This window comes from Heterodontus francisci, chromosome 2 (assembly GCF_036365525.1).
Source record: "Heterodontus francisci isolate sHetFra1 chromosome 2, sHetFra1.hap1, whole genome shotgun sequence".
In the NCBI taxonomy this organism is placed as follows: domain Eukaryota; kingdom Metazoa; phylum Chordata; class Chondrichthyes; order Heterodontiformes; family Heterodontidae; genus Heterodontus; species Heterodontus francisci.
This window is the reverse complement of record NC_090372.1, coordinates 219,315,526-219,336,436: the sequence shown is the minus strand read 5'-3', so window position 1 is coordinate 219,336,436 and position 20,911 is coordinate 219,315,526. Positions and strand designations below refer to the sequence as shown.

Below are 20,911 nucleotides of genomic sequence, written 5' to 3'. Positions count from 1 at the left end.
TTAGGGTTTTCCTTGAACCTATCCGCCAATGACTTCTCGTGTCCTCTCCTTGCTCTTCTTAGCTCTCCCTTTAGATCTTTCCTGGCTAGCTTGTAACTCTCAAGCGCCCTAACTGAGCCTTCACGTCTCATCCCAACATAAGCCGCCTTCTTCCTTTTGACAAGCGCTTCAACTTCTTTAGTAAACCACGGCTCCCTCGCTCGACAACTTCCTCCCTGCCTCACAGGTACATACTTATCAAGGACACGCAGTAGCTGCTCCTTGAATAAGCTCCACATTTCGTTTGTGCCCATCCCCTGCAGTTTCCTTCCCCATCCTACGCATCCCAAATCTTGCCTAATCGCATCATAATTTCCTTTCCTCCAGCTATAATTCTTGCCCTGCGGTACATACCTGTCCCTGCCCATCGCTAAGGTAAACCTCACCGAATTGTGATCACTATCACCAAAGTGCTCACCTACATCTAAATCTAACACCTGGCCGGGTTCATTACCCAGTACCAAATCCAATGTGGCATCGCCCCTGGTTTGCCTGTCTACATACTGTGTCAGAAAACCCTCCTGCACACACTGGACAAAAACTGACCCATCTAAAGTACTCGAACTATAGTATTTCCAGTCAATATTTGGAAAGTTAAAGTCCCCCATAACAACTACCCTGTTACTCTCACCCCTGTCGAGAATCATCTTCGCTATCCTTTCCGCTACATCTCTGGAACTATTCGGAGGTCTATAGAAGACTCCCAACAGGGTGACCTCTCCTCTCCTGTTTCTAACCTCGGCCCATACTACTTCAGTAGATGAGTCCTCAAACGTCCTTTCTGCCGCTGTAATACTCTCCTTGATTAACAATGCCACCCCCTCCCTCTTTTACCATCTTCTCTGTTCTTACTGAAACATCTAAATCCCGGAACCTGCAACATCCATTCCTGCCCCTGCTCTACCCATGTCTCCGAAATGGCCACTACATCGAGATCCCAGGTACCAACCCATGCTGCAAGCTCACCCACCTTATTCCGGATGCTCCTGGCGTTGAAGTAGACACACTTTAAACCAAGTTCTTGCTTGCCAGTGCCCTCTTGCGTCCTTGTAACCTTATCCCTGACCTCACTACTCTCAACATCCTGTACACTGGCACGACAATTTAGGTTCCCATTCCCCTGCTGAATTAGTTTAAACCCCCCCGAAGAGCACTAGCAAATCTCCCCCCCAGGATATTGGTACCCCTCTGGTTCAGGTGAAGACCATCCTGTTTGTAGAGGTCCCACCTACCCCAGAAAGAGTCCCAATTATCCAGGAAACCAAAACCCTCCCTCCTACGCCATCCCTGCAGCCACGTGTTCAACTCCTCTCTCTCCCTATTCCTCGCTTCGCTATCACGTGGCACGGGCAACAACCCAGAGATAACAACTCTGTTTGTTCTCGCTCTAAGCTTCCACCCTAGCTCCCTGAATTTCTGCCTTAAATCCCCATCTCTCTTTCTACCTATGTCGTTGGTGCCTATGTGGACCACGACTTGGGGCTGCTCCCCCTCCCCTTAAGGATCCCAAAAACACACAAGGTACCACACAAAAGGTTAATAGGCAAGATAAGGGCTCATGGAGTCGGGGGTAATATATTTACATGGATACTGGATTGGCTAACAGACAGGAAGAAAAAAGTGGGCATAAACAGGGCATTTTCAAGTTGGCAGGCAGTGAATAGTGGAGTACCACAAGGATCAGTGTTGGTGCCTCTTTGCAATCTAATAGACTTAGATGAAGCGACAAAGAGTAATGTATCTAAGTTTACTGATGGTAGAAAGGTAAGCTGCGGGGAGGACACAGAGGCTGCAAAGAGAAACAGACAGGTTAAGTGAATGAACAACAAGATGGCAGATGGAGTATAATGTAGGCAAGTGTGAAGTTATTCACTTTGGTCCCAAGAATAGAAAGCAGAATTAATTTTTTTTTTGAAAAGGTGTGAAACTTGTCAGTGTTGCTGTTCAAAGAGGGTGTGCTTGTACAAGCAACGCAGAAAGTTAACATGCAGGTACAGCAAGCCATTCAGAAGGAAAATGGGGTGTTGACCTTTATTGCAAGGGGATTGGAGTAGAGGAATAAAGAAGCCTTGTTACAATTGTACAAGGTTTTAGCGAGACCACATCTGGAGTATTGTGTGCAGCTTTGGTCTTCACATTTAAGAAAGGATATACTTGCATCGGAGCCGATACAGCAAAGATTTACTAAAATAATCCCTGGGATGAGGGGGTGGTCCTATGATGAGAGGCCGAGTAAATTGGGCCTGTATTCTCTGGAGTTCAGAAGAATGAGAGGTGATCTCATTGAAACATACAAGATTGTGAAGGGGCTCAATAGGGCAGACACAAATATTGTTTATGCTGGTGGAGGAATCTAAAACACAAAAGCACAGTCTCAGGATAAGGGGCTGAGGTGAGAGAAATTACTTCACTCAAAGGGTTGTGAATCTTCGGAATTCTCTACCCCAGAGGGTTGTGGATGCTCCATCGTTGAATAAATTTATGGATGGGATAGACAGATTTTTGGTCTCTCAGGGCATCAAGGGATATGGGGAGCGGGCAGGAAAGTGGAGTTGAAGCCTAAGATCAGCCATGATTGTATTGTATGACAGAGCAGGCTTGATGGGCTGTATGGTCTACTCCTGCTCCTATTTCTTGTAAGAATGAATACTAGACAATTTGTTAATGCCAAATCAACTCTCCATGTTTAATTGACCCTTCTTATGATTAACTGTATACTTTTACCTCCAGCGACACATAGATTAATCGAGATCCTCATTTAAAATATTCCACCTGTGATACACAATGGGCTACTAACAGCATGCAGGTTGCTGAGAGGGCAGCAGGTTCCAGGCATACTGCTCTAGTCAGTGGGCAGGTTCTTGAAAACTATTGCCATTGGATTTCCTCACGAGGCACAGACAGGCACATACTCTTCCCTAGTAAAGAGCTGACAGATGAGAAGGAGACCCTGAAAGATGCCAATCTGCTGAATGCTGTAATGGTACAGAGGCTGAAATGAATGCATTTCTCCATCAAACCTCCATGTTTGTGGAGTATTTGAACTGTTCGGACTTCTAGTTTAACTCACTGGTTGTGATAAATTGGAGGAAATACTTTTAAACGAAACAGTTTACCCTTAGGGTTATTCAAGTAATAACATGTGAGCATTCAGTTACACAGCTTTAAGCGTGACTTTGTGATATAAACCTTAATTGCGTATTTCGATTTGTAATTTTTTTTTGCAATTTTTAAGTGAAAAATTATACATTAAAAGTTCAAATCCATAAATATAAGTTGATGTAATCCTACTAAACTTATTTTCTTGTGACTGCTGTTGTATTGATTAAGGGGTTATAGCTTAATTGAAAATTGCATTCTAAAATTCAATTCAAATTTAAAACATTCTATGTTTGTGAAATGGGTCTTGTACCCAGCATTGTTCATTTTGTACATTACTGCATCAAATGAATAATCTGAGCAAAAAAAAAATTTTAAGAAAAAAAAAATGAAAACAAAGGGCAGCACAGTGGTGAGCACCGCAGCCTCACAGCTCCAGCGACCTGGTTTCAGTTCTGGTACTGCCTGTGTGGAGTTTGCAAGTTCTCCCTGTGACCGCGTGGGTTTCCGCCGGGTGCTCCGGTTTCCTCCCACAGCCAAAGACTTGCAGGTTGATAGGTAAATTGGCCATTGTAAATTGCCCCGAGTATAGGTAGGTGGTAGGAGAATGGTGGGGATGTAGTAGGGAATTTGGGATTAATGTAGAATTAGTATAAATGGGTGGTTGTTGGTCGGCACAGACTTGGTTGCCCGAAGGGCCTGTTTCAGTGTTTTATCTCTAAATAAAAAAATAAAAGAAAAAATATTTCAGACTGCATTTGGAGGCCGGATCGAAAACAGAGCATATTCTTTCCTCAAAATACACTACCATCAAGTATTGGTAAGTGCCTATAGTATTGATGAGCACGGCATTGGTGAATTTACAGTAACTGTCAAATGCTCCAAAACACTCTCTCGGTATTCCAAGTTCAGGTACTTACTGCTTCATGCTCAGTAGTTTGGAGTCCAGGTTTTCCTGCTTCCCTTTCATGATCTGAACATCAGTTAGAATTTTACCGACATCATCTGAGCGGACTTTTATCTCTTCTGGCTTTACAGTCGACATCTACAAGTTTTAAAACAAATCTCACATTGAAAAATTTAACAATTTATGAAAGCGAACAATGATCCAGGCTGCTACCAAACCCAAAAGCCAGTCGGAGGTATCACTTGCAACGCGACTAACACCAGGGAACAGTGATCTCAGTTGGTGGCACTACCGTTGACCTTCCTGCTCTGGGCTAGAGCGGCCCATGAACTATGACCACCTCTCTTGATGCTATCCAGTGACCCATACACGTGACAAGAACAGCAGAACGGCTGTGGCAACTTCCACATTAGAACTGCTGTAGTACAGCCACTTTTGGGTGAGCCACCGAGGGCTGGTCAGCAGTCAGTAGACATCACTCCAGAAAGAAACACCATCGTTGGGAGGAGAGAGGGAAAAAAATGAAGCTCAACATTTGTTGGCATAAGCTGGTACCCCTTGGGCCTAGGAGGGGTCAACAAAATGACGTTTGACAAAATGACACAATGCACAACCAGAAAAGGGGTGGCTGGAGGGAGAGTTCCAGTCTCCTTCATTTCTTGTAACGCTTAAAAAGCTAGCTTCTTGGTACCACACTCTTTTGTGGGAATTACTGAGGTCTTCAGCAGGAGAAAAAGAGACTTGAATACTAGTTTCATATAGAACTATAGAAAGAGGCTGGGAATTCTACAGCGAGTAACTCACCTCCTGACTCCCCAAAGCCTGTCCACCATCTACAAGGCACAAGTCAGGAGTGCGATGGAATACTATCCACTTGCCTGCCAGGCAAACTAAACTCAAACATGAAGAGCATTCACTTGTGCCCCGTACTGGAGGGTTCCTTGTGCCTGAATAGCACTACTCTGCCACAAGTCAGTGGTGTCTTGGTAGGACAGAAGGCAAATAAAATTGAAATAAAGACATCACATCCAAGTCAGACACAGCAATTCAATTCATGAATGCAAATGGGAACTCGAAGTAGCCCTGTAATGACAGCACTAGATATATGTAATTAAGGTATTTGTACTGAGCCATCCTCAGGAGAAAGCCACCCACAGCTGGGGGCTGAACTGTCCCATCCACAGAATAGTGTGCATGCAAAGATTGGTGGGTTGAGTTGGAGAGGTATGGGGGTTGAGGGGCAAGAGGAAAGACTGAACAGTATACATTTTTGCAATACACAAAGTGACTAGTAATATTGTTCATTCTGCCCACACTCTCACCCAAAAACCAACCCTAAAAGGCAGCTGTGTGTGTTTAATCCAACTATTCTCAAGATTTTATGGAGCAAGAAAGCAAGAAAAATGAAATAAATTGGGACTGAACTTATTTCGCACTTACACTGGTTACCTTTCTCTTGATATTTTCCAGCAAGTGCTCCTGGCCCCGGATGAAGTATGCATGTTGGAACTCGGTATCATCCTTCTCTGGTTTCACAAGCCCACCTTGCTCAATGTTCACAACTTTCCGAAAACCATCTGTAGAAGCAATGATAGCCCGAGGAGCGGCAGAAGTCAGAGGAGAGTTGACTGTCATTTGTTCTGAAGTAACACCTGCCTCCCGAAACACTGCTCATTTTTCTTCCCAAGATTAACAAAGACCTGTATCTGTGGTTGATATATTTATTGTGTCTGTTGCTCACAAATTTCTGCCCATTCAATTTAGGGGCTGGGAAGAGGCTGCGAATGAGAGCACTAATGGAAAACATCAGCCAATACCTCAGAATAAATGGAAGTTAAAGCTGATTTTAATTTCTGGGGGGTGGGGGGGGAGGGGGGGGGGGGGAAAGAGAGAGCGGGCGAGACAGAGAGCGGGCGAGACAGAGAGCGGGCGAGACAGAGAGCGGGCGAGACAGAGAGGGAGAGAGAGAGAGAGGGCGCGAGAGAGAGAGAGCGCGCGAGACAGAGAGAGAGAGAGAGAGCGCGCGAGACAGAGAGAGAGAGAGAGAGCGCGCGAGACAGAGAGAGAGAGAGAGAGAGCGCGCGAGACAGAGAGAGAGAGAGAGAGAGCGCGCGAGACAGAGAGAGAGAGAGAGAGAGCGCGCGAGACAGAGAGAGAGAGAGAGAGCGCGAGACAGAGAGAGAGAGAGAGAGCGCGAGACAGAGAGAGAGAGAGAGCGCGCGAGACAGAGAGAGAGAGAGAGAGAGCGCGCGAGACAGAGAGAGAGAGAGAGAGCGCGAGACAGAGAGAGAGAGAGAGCGCGCGAGACAGAGAGAGAGAGAGAGCGCGCGAGACAGAGAGAGAGAGAGAGAGAGCGCGCGAGACAGAGAGAGAGAGAGAGAGAGCGCGCGAGACAGAGAGAGAGAGAGAGAGAGCGCGCGAGACAGAGAGAGAGAGAGCGCGAGACAGAGAGAGAGAGAGAGAGCGCGAGACAGAGAGAGAGAGAGAGCGCGCGAGACAGAGAGAGAGAGAGAGCGCGCGAGACAGAGAGAGAGAGAGAGCGCGCGAGACAGAGAGAGAGAGAGAGCGCGCGAGACAGAGAGAGAGAGAGAGCGCGCGAGACAGAGAGAGAGAGAGAGCGCGCGAGACAGAGAGAGAGAGAGAGCGCGCGAGACAGAGAGAGAGAGAGAGCGCGCGAGACAGAGAGAGAGCGCGCGCGAGACAGAGAGAGAGCGCGCGCGAGACAGAGAGAGAGCGCGCGCGAGACAGAGAGAGAGCGCGCGCGAGACAGAGAGAGAGCGCGCGCGAGACAGAGAGAGAGCGCGCGCGAGACAGAGAGAGAGCGCGCGCGAGACAGAGAGAGAGCGCGCGCGAGACAGAGAGAGAGCGCGCGCGAGACAGAGAGAGAGCGCGCGCGAGACAGAGAGAGAGCGCGCGCGAGACAGAGAGAGAGCGCGCGCGAGACAGAGAGAGAGCGCGCGCGAGACAGAGAGAGAGCGCGCGCGAGACAGAGAGAGAGCGCGCGCGAGACAGAGAGAGAGCGCGCGCGAGACAGAGAGAGAGCGCGCGCGAGACAGAGAGAGAGCGCGCGCGAGACAGAGAGAGAGCGCGCGAGACAGAGAGAGAGCGCGCGAGACAGAGAGAGAGCGCGCGAGACAGAGAGAGAGAGCGCGAGACAGAGAGAGAGAGCGCGAGACAGAGAGAGAGAGCGCGAGACAGAGAGAGAGAGCGCGAGACAGAGAGAGAGAGCGCGAGACAGAGAGAGAGAGCGCGAGACAGAGAGAGAGAGCGCGAGACAGAGAGAGAGAGCGCGAGACAGAGAGAGAGCGCGCGAGACAGAGAGAGAGCGCGCGAGACAGAGAGAGAGAGAGAGAGAGAGAGAGCGCGCGAGACAGAGAGAGAGAGAGAGAGAGCGCGCGAGACAGAGAGAGAGAGAGAGAGAGCGCGCGAGACAGAGAGAGAGAGAGAGAGCGCGCGAGACAGAGAGAGAGAGAGAGAGCGCGCGAGACAGAGAGAGAGAGAGAGCGCGCGAGACAGAGAGAGAGAGAGAGAGCGCGCGAGACAGAGAGAGAGAGAGAGCGCGCGAGACAGAGAGAGAGAGAGAGAGCGCGCGAGACAGAGAGAGAGAGAGAGCGCGCGAGACAGAGAGAGAGAGAGAGAGCGCGCGAGACAGAGAGAGAGAGAGAGCGCGCGAGACAGAGAGAGAGAGAGAGAGCGCGCGAGACAGAGAGAGAGAGAGAGCGCGCGAGACAGAGAGAGAGAGAGAGCGCGCGAGACAGAGAGAGAGAGAGAGAGCGCGCGAGACAGAGAGAGAGAGAGAGCGCGCGAGACAGAGAGAGAGAGAGCGCGCGAGACAGAGAGAGAGAGAGAGCGCGCGAGACAGAGAGAGAGAGAGAGCGCGCGAGACAGAGAGAGAGAGCGCGAGACAGAGAGAGAGAGCGCGAGACAGAGAGAGAGAGCGCGCGAGACAGAGAGAGAGAGCGCGCGAGACAGAGAGAGAGAGCGCGCGAGACAGAGAGAGAGAGCGCGCGAGACAGAGAGAGAGAGCGCGCGAGACAGAGAGAGAGAGCGCGCGAGACAGAGAGAGCGCGCGAGACAGAGAGAGCGCGCGAGACAGAGAGAGCGCGCGAGACAGAGAGAGAGAGCGCGCGAGACAGAGAGAGAGAGCGCGCGAGACAGAGAGAGAGCGCGCGAGACAGAGAGAGAGCGCGCGAGACAGAGAGAGAGCGCGCGAGACAGAGAGAGAGCGCGCGAGACAGAGAGAGAGCGCGCGAGACAGAGAGAGAGAGCGCGAGACAGAGAGAGAGAGCGCGAGACAGAGAGAGAGAGAGAGAGAGAGAGAGAGAGACAGAGAGTGACAGAGAGAGTCAGCTGGAGACCAGTGCAGAGTGACACACCTCCGGAGCCATGAATGAATTCCAGACACTGTATAAAGTTCCTCTAGGAAGAGCTTTGGTCTTCTCACCACCCCACCCTCCAAGTAGGTTGTTTCCAAAAATTTTCTCAAAGCATGCACAAATCAACGTGCTGTCACTTAGTCTCTCAGAGTTCAACTCATGCAGCTGTAAACTTCCACAAACACTGGCAGTACTCCAGCATCCACTCCCGTACATCTGAACTGAAAGATTAAATACTGGCAGATGGCTTGACTCAGCATGGACTATGGAAATCTGGGACCCTGTGGGTCAGTTTGGTTTAGCACCATACCAGTGGGGCAAATTTCATAAACAGGATACAACAGTAGGCCAGAGATTCTTTTCAGGGCCAACTTCCCTCATCTCAATTCTTACAGGAGACTGCATGATAAGTAATTATTTTGAAATATAGTTGGTGGGGTGCGGGGGGTGGCGTTGGGGGAAAAGAGGTAGATTATGTTGGGAACCCTAAAGCTGAGGTGATACTAAATCCTTTATATAGCCAAGATGATGCTCTCAATGCTGGGTTGTGGGGCCCCAGAGTGGAGACCAGCACCTCCTCACACAGACAGAAGTAGGGGGAAAAAAAAGAATGATTCCAGGTTATCCCTGTGAAGGCTCTGGATGGCATTTTGGGGAAGCCTGGCAGCAGGTCACCCACTTGTCATGGGCTGCAGGTGGTAAGAAATGTATGCAACTTGAGGAAAATGGTGGGGAAGACTGACATAGAATGTGCAACACAAAAATAGACCATTTGGTCCAAACAGTCTGTGCTGGTCTTTATGCCAATTGCCTCAACTGCTCAGTATGGCGGCAAGTTCCACGCTCTCCCCACTCTGAGTAAAGATTGTCTCCATCCTCAACCAACAATTCCCCTTGCCATCTCAATGCATTCAATCACTTGTAGGGATGAGGGGAAGAAAAAAAATCAAACACAAAAAATTGACTACATGTGACAAATTAACAGGAAGTTCTGTTCTACAGTTATGAGCGGCAGGTTTTGTACAGTCACCAGTGTTTTGCTCAATAACAGAAGGGAAGTGTCCTCAAGACAGCAAGGGAATGGGTGCATGTACAAGAGTGCGCAAAACTGGAGTCAATGGGAATGAGGGGGAAAGCTCCCTGCTGGTTGGAGACATAACTAGCACAAAGGAAGATAGCTGTGGCTGTTGGAGGTGGTGACTCCTCAGATACTGAAGCAGCCGATGTCCATATGCAGCAAGACCTGGACAACATCCAGGCTTGGGCTGATAAGCAGCAAGTAGCAATCACGCCACACAAGTGCCGGGCAATGACCATCTCAAACAAGAGAGAATCTAACCATCTCCCCTTGATGTTCAATGGCATTACCGTCATTGAATCCTCCACTAACATTCTGGGAGTTAGCATTGACCAGAAACTGAAGTGGACCAGTCACATTAATGCTGTGGCTGCAAAAGCAGGTCAGAGGCTGGGAATTCTGTGGCATGTAACTCATCTCCCGACTCCCCAGTGCCTGTCCATCAACTACAAGGCACAAGTAAGGAGTCTGATGGAAGACACTCCACTTGCCTGGAAGTTAAGAACTCAAGAAGCTCGACACCATCCAGGACAAAACAGCTCACTTTACTGGAACCCCATCCACCACCTTCAACATTTACTCCCTCCACCAATGACGCACAGTAGCAGCAGTGTGTACCATCTGCAAGTTGCACTGCAGCAATTCACCAAGACTCTTTCGACTTCCAAACCCACGACTTCTACCACCTAGAAGGACAAAGGGTAGCAGGTGCATGGCAACACCACCACCTGCAAGTTTCCCTCCAAGCCACACACCATCCTGACTTGGAACTTAACACCGTTCCTTCACTGTCACTGGGTCAAAATCCTGGAATTCCCTTCCTAACAGCACTGTTGGTACAGCTCACCACCACCTTCTCAAAGGCAATAAATACTGGCCTAGCCAGCGATGCCCACATCCCACGAAGGAATGAATAAAAAACAAAGCCTGATTAGTAACAATTATCTCTTATGAATAGTTGGATAAGAGTCATCCTAGATTTGTTCAATTTAATTTTATAAAATATAACCACCTCCCAGATGGATGCGACTCTTCTGGCTCATACTCTATGCTTAAAAAGTATAGGATTTTCCAACTGTTACCACTTACACATGTTGAGCTGCCGGACGAAGCTGGCCATGTTATTGTGCTTGAAGTATTTTGGAAGCACTTCTTTCGCGAAACGTCCTTGGTCAAAGACATGGAAACTGTTCCCACTCTGTGGAGGACAAAGGATATGTTCAGTAAAGCAGGCAAATAAAGATTATATGCTGAATGACCGATGCATTAAGGATGAAGCACTAATCACAACTTGATTTTCAATGTAGATGCTCAAGTGGAGGACTAGTCATGTCTGTAGTACAATTAATGGCAGTGAACCAGAACAGAATCAGTGAGGACAACCCTATAGCAAGGGCAGCAGAGTCTCCCAGATACCTCTTCAAACACTATTCAGTGTGGTTTCCGCTCAGTTAGATAAGTGGATAAATAGGAACATAGGAGCAGGAGTAGGCCATTCAGTCTATCGAGCCTGCTCTGCCATTCAATACCATCATGGCTGATCATCCACTTCAATGCCTTTTTCCCCACACTATCCCTTAGGTCATTGGTATCTAGAAATCGGTCAATCTCTGCTTTAAACATACTCAATGACTGAGCTTCCACAGCCCATGGGGTAGAGAATTCCAAAGATTCACAACCCTCTGAATAAAGAAATTTCTCCACATATCAATCCCCAGTGGCTTCCCCCTTGTTTTGAAATTGTGTCCCCTGGTTCTAGACTCTGCAACCAGGGAAAGCATCTTACCTCCATCTACCCTGTCTATCCCTTTAAGTATTTTTGTAGGTTTCAATGAAATCATCTCTCATTCTTTGAAACTCTAGAGAATACAGGCCCAGTTTCCCCAATCTCTCTTCATAGGACAGTCCCGCCATCCCAGGAACAAGTCTGGTGAACCTTCGTTGCACTCCCTCTATGGCAATAATACCCTTCCCTAAATTAAGGGGAACAAAACTGCAAACAGTACTCCAAGTGCAGTCTAACCAAAGTGCTATACAACTGAAGCATGATAAATTCTGTTGCAGCAGGCACCAGCTGTATTGCAGAGTTTCTATTCATTGAATGAACTGTTCAACAACTGGATACAAATCCAGTTGGTAACCTTGAAATGAATACATTTGTTTTTGGCTCTTTGCCAGAGCACGCCAAAACTAATCCCACTGCCCTGCTCTCTCCCCAAATTATGCTGCACACTTTCAATAATTACTTTATTTTCCCCTTAAAAAGATGTAATGGTTACTGCCTCTATCACTCCATGTGGAAAAGCATTCCATGCTGTAACATCTCACAAAATCGATTTCATTTACAACATGGGCAACTAAACTACAAAGATTTTAAAAAAGTCATTTCAGATTGTCCTATATCTGTTCTTCAAGACTTAAATTTGCTAAGGAAGCACGTGAAGCTCTAGACCAAGTATTGAAGCAGAGTATGAGTACTGAAGAGCCAAAGACGTCCAATCAGACAGCTAATAAGACTGCCGCTCATATTACAGTGTTTTTTTAAATTTTAAATTCACTTATGGGATGTGGGCACTGCTGACAAGACCTACATTTATTGTCTATCCTGCAATTAGATGGTGGTGAATTACCTTTCTGAACTGCTGCTGTCCACTTGGTTTAGGTGCCCACAGTGCTTTTAGTTAGCAAGTTCTGGGTTTTTGACCCAGCAACAGCGAAGAAGCAGTGATATATTTCCAAGTCAGGATGGTGTGTGGCTTGGAGAAGAACTTGGAGGTGGTGGTGTTCCCATGCACCTACTGCCCTTGTCTTCCAGTTTGGAAGGTGCTGACAAGGAAGTTGGCGAGCTGCCACAGTGCATAAATGTAGATGGTACATACTGCAGCCATGATGGGTTGGTGGCGGAGGGAAGTGAATGTTTAATGTGGTGCCGTTCAAATGAGCTGCTTTGCCCTGGATGGTGTAGAGCTTCTTCAGTGTTGTTGGAGCTACACTCATCCAGGCCAGTGGAGAATACTCCATCACACTCTTGACTTGTGCCGTGTAGATGGACAGGCTTTGGGGAGTCAGGAGGAGAGTTACTCGCTGCAGGATTCCTAGCTTCTGACCTGCTCCATATGGCTGGTCCAGTTCAGTTTTTGGTCAATGATGACAATGATAGGAGACGTTATAGCAGGGCACTTAGAAAAATTCAAGGTAATCTGGCAAAGTCAAAATAGTTTTGTGAATGGGAAATCATGATTAACCAATTTAATGCAGTTCTTTGAGAATGTGATTGTTTGTTGCGAGGGGAATTGAATACAAAAGTAGGGAGGTAATGCTTCAGCTATTCAGGGCATTGGCGAGACTATATCTGGGGTACTGTGCACAATACTGATCTTATGTAAGGAAGGAAGTAAATGCATTGGCAGGTCGGAGAAGATTTAACTAGACTAATACCTGGAATGGGCGGGTTGTCTTTGAGGAAAGGTTGGACAGGCTAGGCTTGTATCTGCTGGAGTTTAGAAGAGCAAGAGACAACTTGATTGAAACATACAAGATCCTGAGGGGTCTTGACAGGGTGGATATGGAAAGGATGTTTCCTCTTGTGGAAGAAATTAGAACTAGGGGTCACTGGTTAAAAATAAGGGGTTGCCCATTTAAGACAGAGATAATGAGAAATTTCTTCTCTGACGGTTGAGAGTCTTTGGAACTCGCTTCCTCAAAAGGTGGTAGAAGCAAAGTCTTTGAATATTTTTAAGGCAGAGGTAGATAGATTCTTGATTAGCAAGGGGGTAGGATGTGGAGTTGAGGTTACAATCAGATCAGCTGGGATCTTATTGAATGGCGGAGCAGGCTCGATGGGCCTACTCTTGCACCTAATTCCTATGTTTGTATGTTCAGCAATGGTAATGCTACTGAATGTCAAGGGGAGATGGTTAGACTCTTTTGTTGGAGATGGTCATTGCCTGGCACTTGCGTGGAACGCATACTACTTGCCACTTGTCAGCCCAAGCCTGAATGTCATCCAGGTCTCAGTGGGATTAGAATAGATAATTGTTTGATGGCCGGCACAGACACAATGGGCTGAAGGGCCTGTTTCTGGACTGTGACTCTATGCAGGTGGGCACAGAATGCTTTAGTAGCTGAGGAGTTGTGAATGGTACTGAACAGGGCAATCATCAGCAAACATCCCCAATTCTGACCTTATGCTGGAGAAAAGGTTATTGTTAGTGCAACTGAAGATAGCTTGGTAGAGGATACTACTAGGAACCCCTGCAGTGCCATCCTGGGGGTGAGATAATTGGCCTCCAACAAGTACAACCATCTTCCTCTGTACTCAGTATGACCTGAGCCAGTGGAGTGTGTGCTGGGGGTGAGGTGCGGAGAAGAGATGATCAGAGCGAGAGGGCAACTGGATTGGATTAAACATTAATTTTTTTCAGTGCATAGAGCTGGTTAACCTGTCAGCTTCAGCTTTAATAAAATCACATTCTTTTCATACCTCATGCACAGAATTCTCACAATGTCAGCTCTACTGCAAAGGCTTGTCTGTCCTATTTTTAGGATGCTCTCCTCAATGGGTATGGAATGTAGCTTCTAACCAGACATTTGCTGTATAATTTCAAGTTGATACCTTCTTACAGTTTATTAGCTCCGGCTTTTTCCACGTGATTCAACTGTATGTACAGTGATGGTGTGAAGAAGTTTTGTTTCAGTTTTAAAAGCTAATCTTTTGTAATTGCAACTTCTGTCAATATTACTTAAAATACTTGGAAATAGATTTCTCTAGTGTGACTGGCATTTCCACACATATTGATCCTTACTGTGACACCAAGAAGATATCACTTCTACAGCACACAGCTGAAGTGACTAGGGCAGATTTCAAAAGATCTGTCACTCCATTTAGTAATGAGGGAGTTTCTGAAGTTAGATTTCAGCCCAGACACCGAATTCTGTTAAGCATTTAAACATGGAAAATGTCGCATAATTACTGCAAATTATATTACGGTGTCACTCTGCATGACGTGACGTTAAAATGGTGGCCCAACGAGATGACAATACCTTGGAGGATTAGAGGGAAACCGAGGGAAATGTTTTCACCCAGAGGGTGGTGGGGGTCTGGAACTCCTTCTGAAAGGGCGGCAGAGGCAGAAACTCAGTGCATTAAAAAATACTTGAATATGTACTTGAAGTGCTGTAACCTACAGGGCTGCAGATCAAGAACTGGAAAGTGGGATTAGGCTCAATAACTCTTTCGGTTCATACAGACGATATAATGGGCCAAATAGCCTCCTTCTGTGCCATACATTTCTATGTTTCTATGCACTATTGATAACCTAACACTACCAGATTCAAGCTTCTGGACAGCAAATTGCATTCTACAATTCTACCACTCCCAACATTTCCAAGGCAGAACGATGCCTTCACAACGAGTGCTTGTTCTGCCTTAATAGTACCTACTTTGATGCCCCTTTTAAAAATGAGCACAGCAGCACCTGCATCAGGAACACAGGAGCAGGAGTAGGCCATTCAGCCCATCAAGTCTGGTCTGCCATTCAATACGATCATGGCTGATCATCCACACTAACCCAAGATCCCTTTATGTCATTGGTATTTAGAAATGTGTCAATCTCTGCTTTAAACATACTCTATGACTGAGCTTCCACAGCCCACTAGGGTAGAGAATTCCAAAGATTCACAACCCTCAGTAAAGAAATTTCTCCTCATCTCTGTCCTAAGTGGCTTCCCCCTTATTTTGAAATTGCATGCTCTGGTTCTGGACTCCCCAACCAAGGGAAACATCTTATTTGCATCTACCCTGTCTATCCCTTTAAGTATTTTGTAGGTTTCAATGAGATCACCTCTCGTTCTTTGAAACTCTAGAGAATACAGGTCCAGTTTCCCCAATCTCTCTTCATAGGACAGTCCTGCCATTCAGGAAACAAGTCTGGTGAACCTCCGTTGCACTCCCTCTATGGCAATAATATCCTTCCAAAGGTAAGGGGAACAAAACTGCATACTTCTTTCAACATTCTGGGATGTAGGATATCAGGTCCTGGGGACTTATCAACTTTCAGCCCCATTAATTTCTCCAATACAACCTTCTTACGAATACTAATTTCCTTCAATCACTCATTCTCCCTAATCCCTTGGATCTCTAATTCTGAGAGATTTCTTGCATCTTCCTCAGTGAAGACAGACACAAATTAATCATTTAGCTTATATGCTATTTCTCTATTCCCCATTATAAATTCTCCCGACTCTGCCTGTAATGGACCTACATTTGCCTCAGCCAATAGTTTCCTTTTTAACGTATCTATAGAAGCTTTTACAGTCCGTTTCTATATTTTTTGTTAGCTTACATTCATATTCTATTCTCCCTTTATCAGTTTCTTGGTCCTCCTTCGCTATATTCTATAAACCTCCCAATACTCAGGTTTACTACAATTTTTAGCAACTTTATAGGCCTTTTCTTTTAATCTTACACAATCCTTGATTTCCTTTGTTATCCACAGTTGACTGCCTTTACTTTTGGGGTTTTTGTGCCTTGAAGGAATGTGTAATTGCTGTAAACTATGTAATATTTCTTTAAAGATTATCCATTGCCTGCATACTGTCATACTTTTAATGTATTTTCCCATTCCACCTCAGCCAATTTGCCCTTCATAATTTCCTTCCTTCAAATTGAACACCCTGGCTTCAGACTGAACTACCCCATTTTCAAACATAAATGCAAAATTCTATCATATTATGGTCACTCACCCCTAAAGGTTCTTTCACAAGATTATTAATTAGCCCTTTCTTACTACATAATACTAGATCTAAAATAAAAACAGAAAATGCTGGAAATACTCAGCAGGTCAGGCAGCATCTGTGGAGAGAGAAGCAGAGTTAAAGTTTCAGGTCTGTGACCTTAACATCAGAACTGGCAGAGGTTAGAAAATTAGGTTTTAAGCAAGTGAAGGGGGGGGGGGGGGGGGGGAGGCTGGGGGGGGGGGGGAAGGGAACAAAAAGGGAAGGTGTGATAGGGCAGAGGGCAGGAGAGATCAAATAAAAAAGCTGTCCTGGGACAAAGGCAAAGAGTGTGTTAATGCTTGTGGTGAAAGACAAAGCATTAGTCCAGAGCGTTAACAGCGGAATAGCCTGTTCTCTAGTCAGTTCCTCAACATGCTGCTCTAGAAAAGCACCCTAACACACTCCAGAAACTCGACCTCCGCAGCATTAGTGCTCATTAGGTTTACCCAATAGGATATTGTTCTATAAGCAAGATATCCAAACTTCTACCTGCTCAGGCAGAAGTGGCATGTCCATTTGACAGACAGAATAGGTTCACGTGAATACAACAGAAAATTAGTACCAGAAGATCAAAGTCATTTTAAATTTACAGAGAGTCAAATCCACAACAAAGCAAAAGTGAGAGAACTTGAATAGAATGATCAGGACGAACTCAAAAGGAAACTGACCTGGTTTGAAACTCGAGAGAGTCTCCAAAAAGCAATACTAAGTTGTAGAGTGGTTTCATTTTTATTATAAAAAACTTTCACTAGTATAAAGGCTTTCACGCTGTAGCAGTTACTGTACTGTGGTATCAATGCATTGGGCCACATGTGATATCATACCTTGGAAAGAGAAGCAGAGTTAACGTTTCGGGTCAGTGACCCTTCCGAAGATGTTAACTCTGCTTCTCTTTCCACAGATGCTGCCAGACCTGCTGAGTGGTTCCAGCATTTCTTGTTTTTATTTCAGATTTCCAGCATCCGCAGTATTTTGCTTTGATATCATACCTTCATGGGCTCAGTGATGTTGAATTGAGCATGCACAGTTAGAGTCATAGAGTTGTACAGCATAGAAACAGGCCCTTTGGCCCACCGCGTCCATGCTGACCAGAATGTCTATCTATACTAATCCCACCTGCCCGCATTAATTCCATATCCCTCTATGCCTTGCAGATGCCACTTAAATGTTGCTACTGTTCCTGCCTCCACCACCTCCTCTGGAAGCTCATTCCAGATACCCACTATTCTGTGTGAGAAAAATTTACCCCTTTGATCCCCTTTAAACCTCCTCCCTCTCACCTTAAATCTATGCCCCCTAGTTTTAGTCACCCCTACCATGGGAAACAGACTCTGGCTATCTACCCTATCTATGCCTCTCATAATTTTATATACCTCTATCATGTCCCCTCTCAGCCTCCTTCGCTCCACGGAAAACAGACCCAGCCTATCCAATCTCTCTTTATAACTCAAGCCCTCCAAACCAGGCAACATCCTTGTGAATCTTTTCTGCACCCTCTCTAGCTTAAATCACATCTTTCCTGTAGTGCGGCGACCAGAACTGCACACAATACTCCAAATGTGGCCTAACCAACGTTAGGTAAATCTGCAACATGACGCCCCAACTCTTGTACTCAATGCCTCGGCCGATGAAGGCAAGCAAGCCATACGCCTTCTTCACCACCCTGTCTACCTGTGTTGCCACTTTCAGGGAACTATGTACTTGCACCCCAAGGCTCTCTGCTCAACAACACTCCCCAGGGCCCTGCCATTCACTGTATACGTCCTACCCTGGATTAACTTCCCAAAATGCATCACTTCGCACTTGCGTGCGTTAAATTCCATTTGCCAATCCCTTGCGCACTTTACCACCAATTTTGGTGTCACCTGCAAACTTACGAACCATGCCCATTACATTCACATCCAAGTCATTAATATATATGAAAAACAGAGGGCCCAGCACCGATCCCTGCGGCACACCACTGGTCACCGGCCTCCAATCTGAAAAACAACCCTCCACTACCACCCTCTGCCTCCTATCACCAAGCCAATTTTGTATCCAACTGGCTAGCTCACCCTGGATTCCATGTGTTTGAACCTTCCAGACCAGCCTACAAGCAGGACCTTGTCAAAGGCCTTGCTAAAGTTCATGTAGACAACACCCATCGCCCTGCCCTCATCAATCCTCTTGGTCACCTCCTTGAAAAACTCAAATCAAATTCGTGAGACATGATTTCCCACACACAAAGCCATGCTGACTCTCCCTAATCAGATCATGCCTTTCCAAATGCATATAAATCCTGTCTCTCGGAATCCCTTCCACTAACTTTGCCACTACTGATGTAAGGCTCACCAACCTGTAGTTCCCTGGCTTATCCCTGCTGCCCTTCTTACATAAAGGCACAATATTAGGTATCCTCTAGTCTTCCGGTACCTCACCCGTGGCTAACGATGATACAAAAATCTCTGCCAGGGCCCCAGCAATCTCCTCCCTTGCTTCCCATAGCATCCTAGGATACACCTGGTCAGGCCCTGGGGATTTATCCACCTTAATGCGCTTCAAAACCTCCAACACCTCCTCCTTTGTAATGTTGATATGCTCCAGGATATCGCTGTTGCCTCCCTTGAACTCACTAGCTTCCATGACCTTCTCCACAGTAAATACAGACGAGAAGTATTCATTTAAGACCTCACCCATTTCCCGTGGCTCCACACATAGATTACCACACTGATCCTTAAGGGGACCTACTCTCTCCCTAGCTACCCTTTTACTCTTAATATACTTATAGAATCTTTTAGGATTCTCCTTTATCTGATCTGCCAGGGAAATCTCATGGCCCCTTTTTGCCCTCCTAATTTCCTTCTTAAGTGTAGTCCTATATCTCATATACTCCTCAAGGGACTCGCTTGATCCCAGCTGCCTATACCTGACATATGCCTCCTTCTTTGTCCTGACCAGATCCTCAATATCCCTCATCAACCAAGGTTCCCTAAACTTGCCAGCTTTGCCCTTCCATCTAACAGGAACATGCCAGCCCTGAACTCTTCCTATCTCACTTTTAAAAGCCTCCCACTTGCCAGACGTCCCTTTACCTGTAAACAGCCTCTCCCATTCAACTTTTGAGAGTTCCTGTCTGATGCCATCGAAATTAGCCTTCCCCCAATATAGGACTTCAACTTGAGGACCAGTCCTATCCTTTTCCATAACTATCTTGAAGCTAATAGAGTTATGGTCACTGGTCCCAAAGTGCTCCCCGACTGACACATCAACCACCTGCCCAGCCTCATTTCCTAAGAGGAGGTCAAGTGTAGCCCATTCTCTAGTAGGGCCATCCACATACTGCTTCAGAAAACTGTCCTGGACACACTTAACAAATTCTTCCCCATCTGATCCCTTAGCACTAAGGCAGTCCCAGTCAATATTAGGAAAGTTAAAATCACCTACTATTACAACCCTATAATTCCTACACCTATCTATGATTTCCCTACATATATGCTCCTCCAATTCCCTCTGACTATTGGGGGGCCTATAGTATAATCCCATCAAAGTGATTGCCCCTTTCTTATTTCTAAGCTCTACCCATATGGCCTCGCTGGACGTTCCACCTGGGATATCCTCTCTAAGTACTGCCGCGATGTTCTCCTCGATGTGCCTCCTCGGCACAGTGGCGCAGTGGTTAGCACCGCAGCCTCACAGCTCCAGCGACCCGGGTTCAATTCTGGGTACTGCCTGTGTGGAGTTTGCAAGTTCTCCCTGTGTCTGCTTGGGTTTCCTCCGGTTTCCTCCCACATGCCAAAGACTTGCAGGTTGATAGGTAAATTGGCCTAGTATAGGTAGGTGGTAGGGAAATATAGGGACAGGTGGGGATGTGGTAGGAATATGGAATTAGTGTAGGATTAGTTTAAATGGGTCGTTGATGGTCGGCACAGACTCGGTGGGCCGAAGGGCCTGTTTCAGTGCTGTATCTCCAAAATTAAAACTAAAACTAATCAATAGTGCAACTTCCCCTCCTCTCACCTCCACCTCCGTCACGCCGGAAGCATCGGTACCCCGGAACATTGAGCTGCCAGTCCTGCCCATCCCTCAACCACGTTTCCGTAATAGCTATATCACAATCCCACGTACCGATCCATGCTCTGAGTTCATCTGCCTTACCTGTAAGGTTTCTTGCATTAAAGTAAATGCAGCTCAGCATACCAGACCTTCCACGCTCCCTGTCTTGCTCCTGCCCGGCCTGCCTATTGGACTTGCTTGCTTTAACCTCTACATTTGCCTCAACTATCTCATCGGAGAGACGACTACTTTGGGTCCCACCCCCCTGCAAGACTAATTTAAACCCTCCCGAGTAGTATTAGCAAACCTCCCCGCAAGGATATTGGTCCCCTTCCAGTTCAGATGCAACCCGTCCTTCCTGGACAGGTCACCTCTGCACCAGAAGAGATCCCAATGATCCAAGTAGTTGAAGCCCTCCCGCCTACACCAGCTCTTCAGCCACGCATTCATTTGCTTTATCCTCCTATTCCTACCCTCACTAGCACGTGGCACAGGGAGTAATCCTGAGATTACAACCCAAGAGGTCCTGCTTTTTAATCTTCTGCCTAACTCCCTCTATTCACTTTGCAGGACCTCATCTCTCTTCCTGCCTATGTCATGAGT

At 46.6% G+C, this 20,911-nt stretch overlaps 1 protein-coding gene across 8 annotated transcripts in view; it reads right to left on the bottom strand.

Annotated features, from left to right (window-relative positions):
• Positions 1-20,911, bottom strand: part of hsf1 (heat shock transcription factor 1) — a 151,982-nt gene that overhangs the window by 104,761 nt on the left and 26,310 nt on the right. For 7 of the 8 annotated variants that reach the window (XM_068015866.1, XM_068015893.1, XM_068015900.1 and 4 more), the window contains exons 2-4: positions 10,589-10,697; positions 5,486-5,622; positions 4,059-4,183 (exon numbers count right to left, since the gene is read on the bottom strand). In XM_068015866.1, the coding sequence (XP_067871967.1) occupies positions 4,059-4,183; positions 5,486-5,622; positions 10,589-10,697 (371 nt within the window). The remainder of the gene's footprint in view (positions 1-4,058; positions 4,184-5,485; positions 5,623-10,588; positions 10,698-20,911) is intronic. The other variant, XM_068015878.1, reaches the window with a different exon arrangement.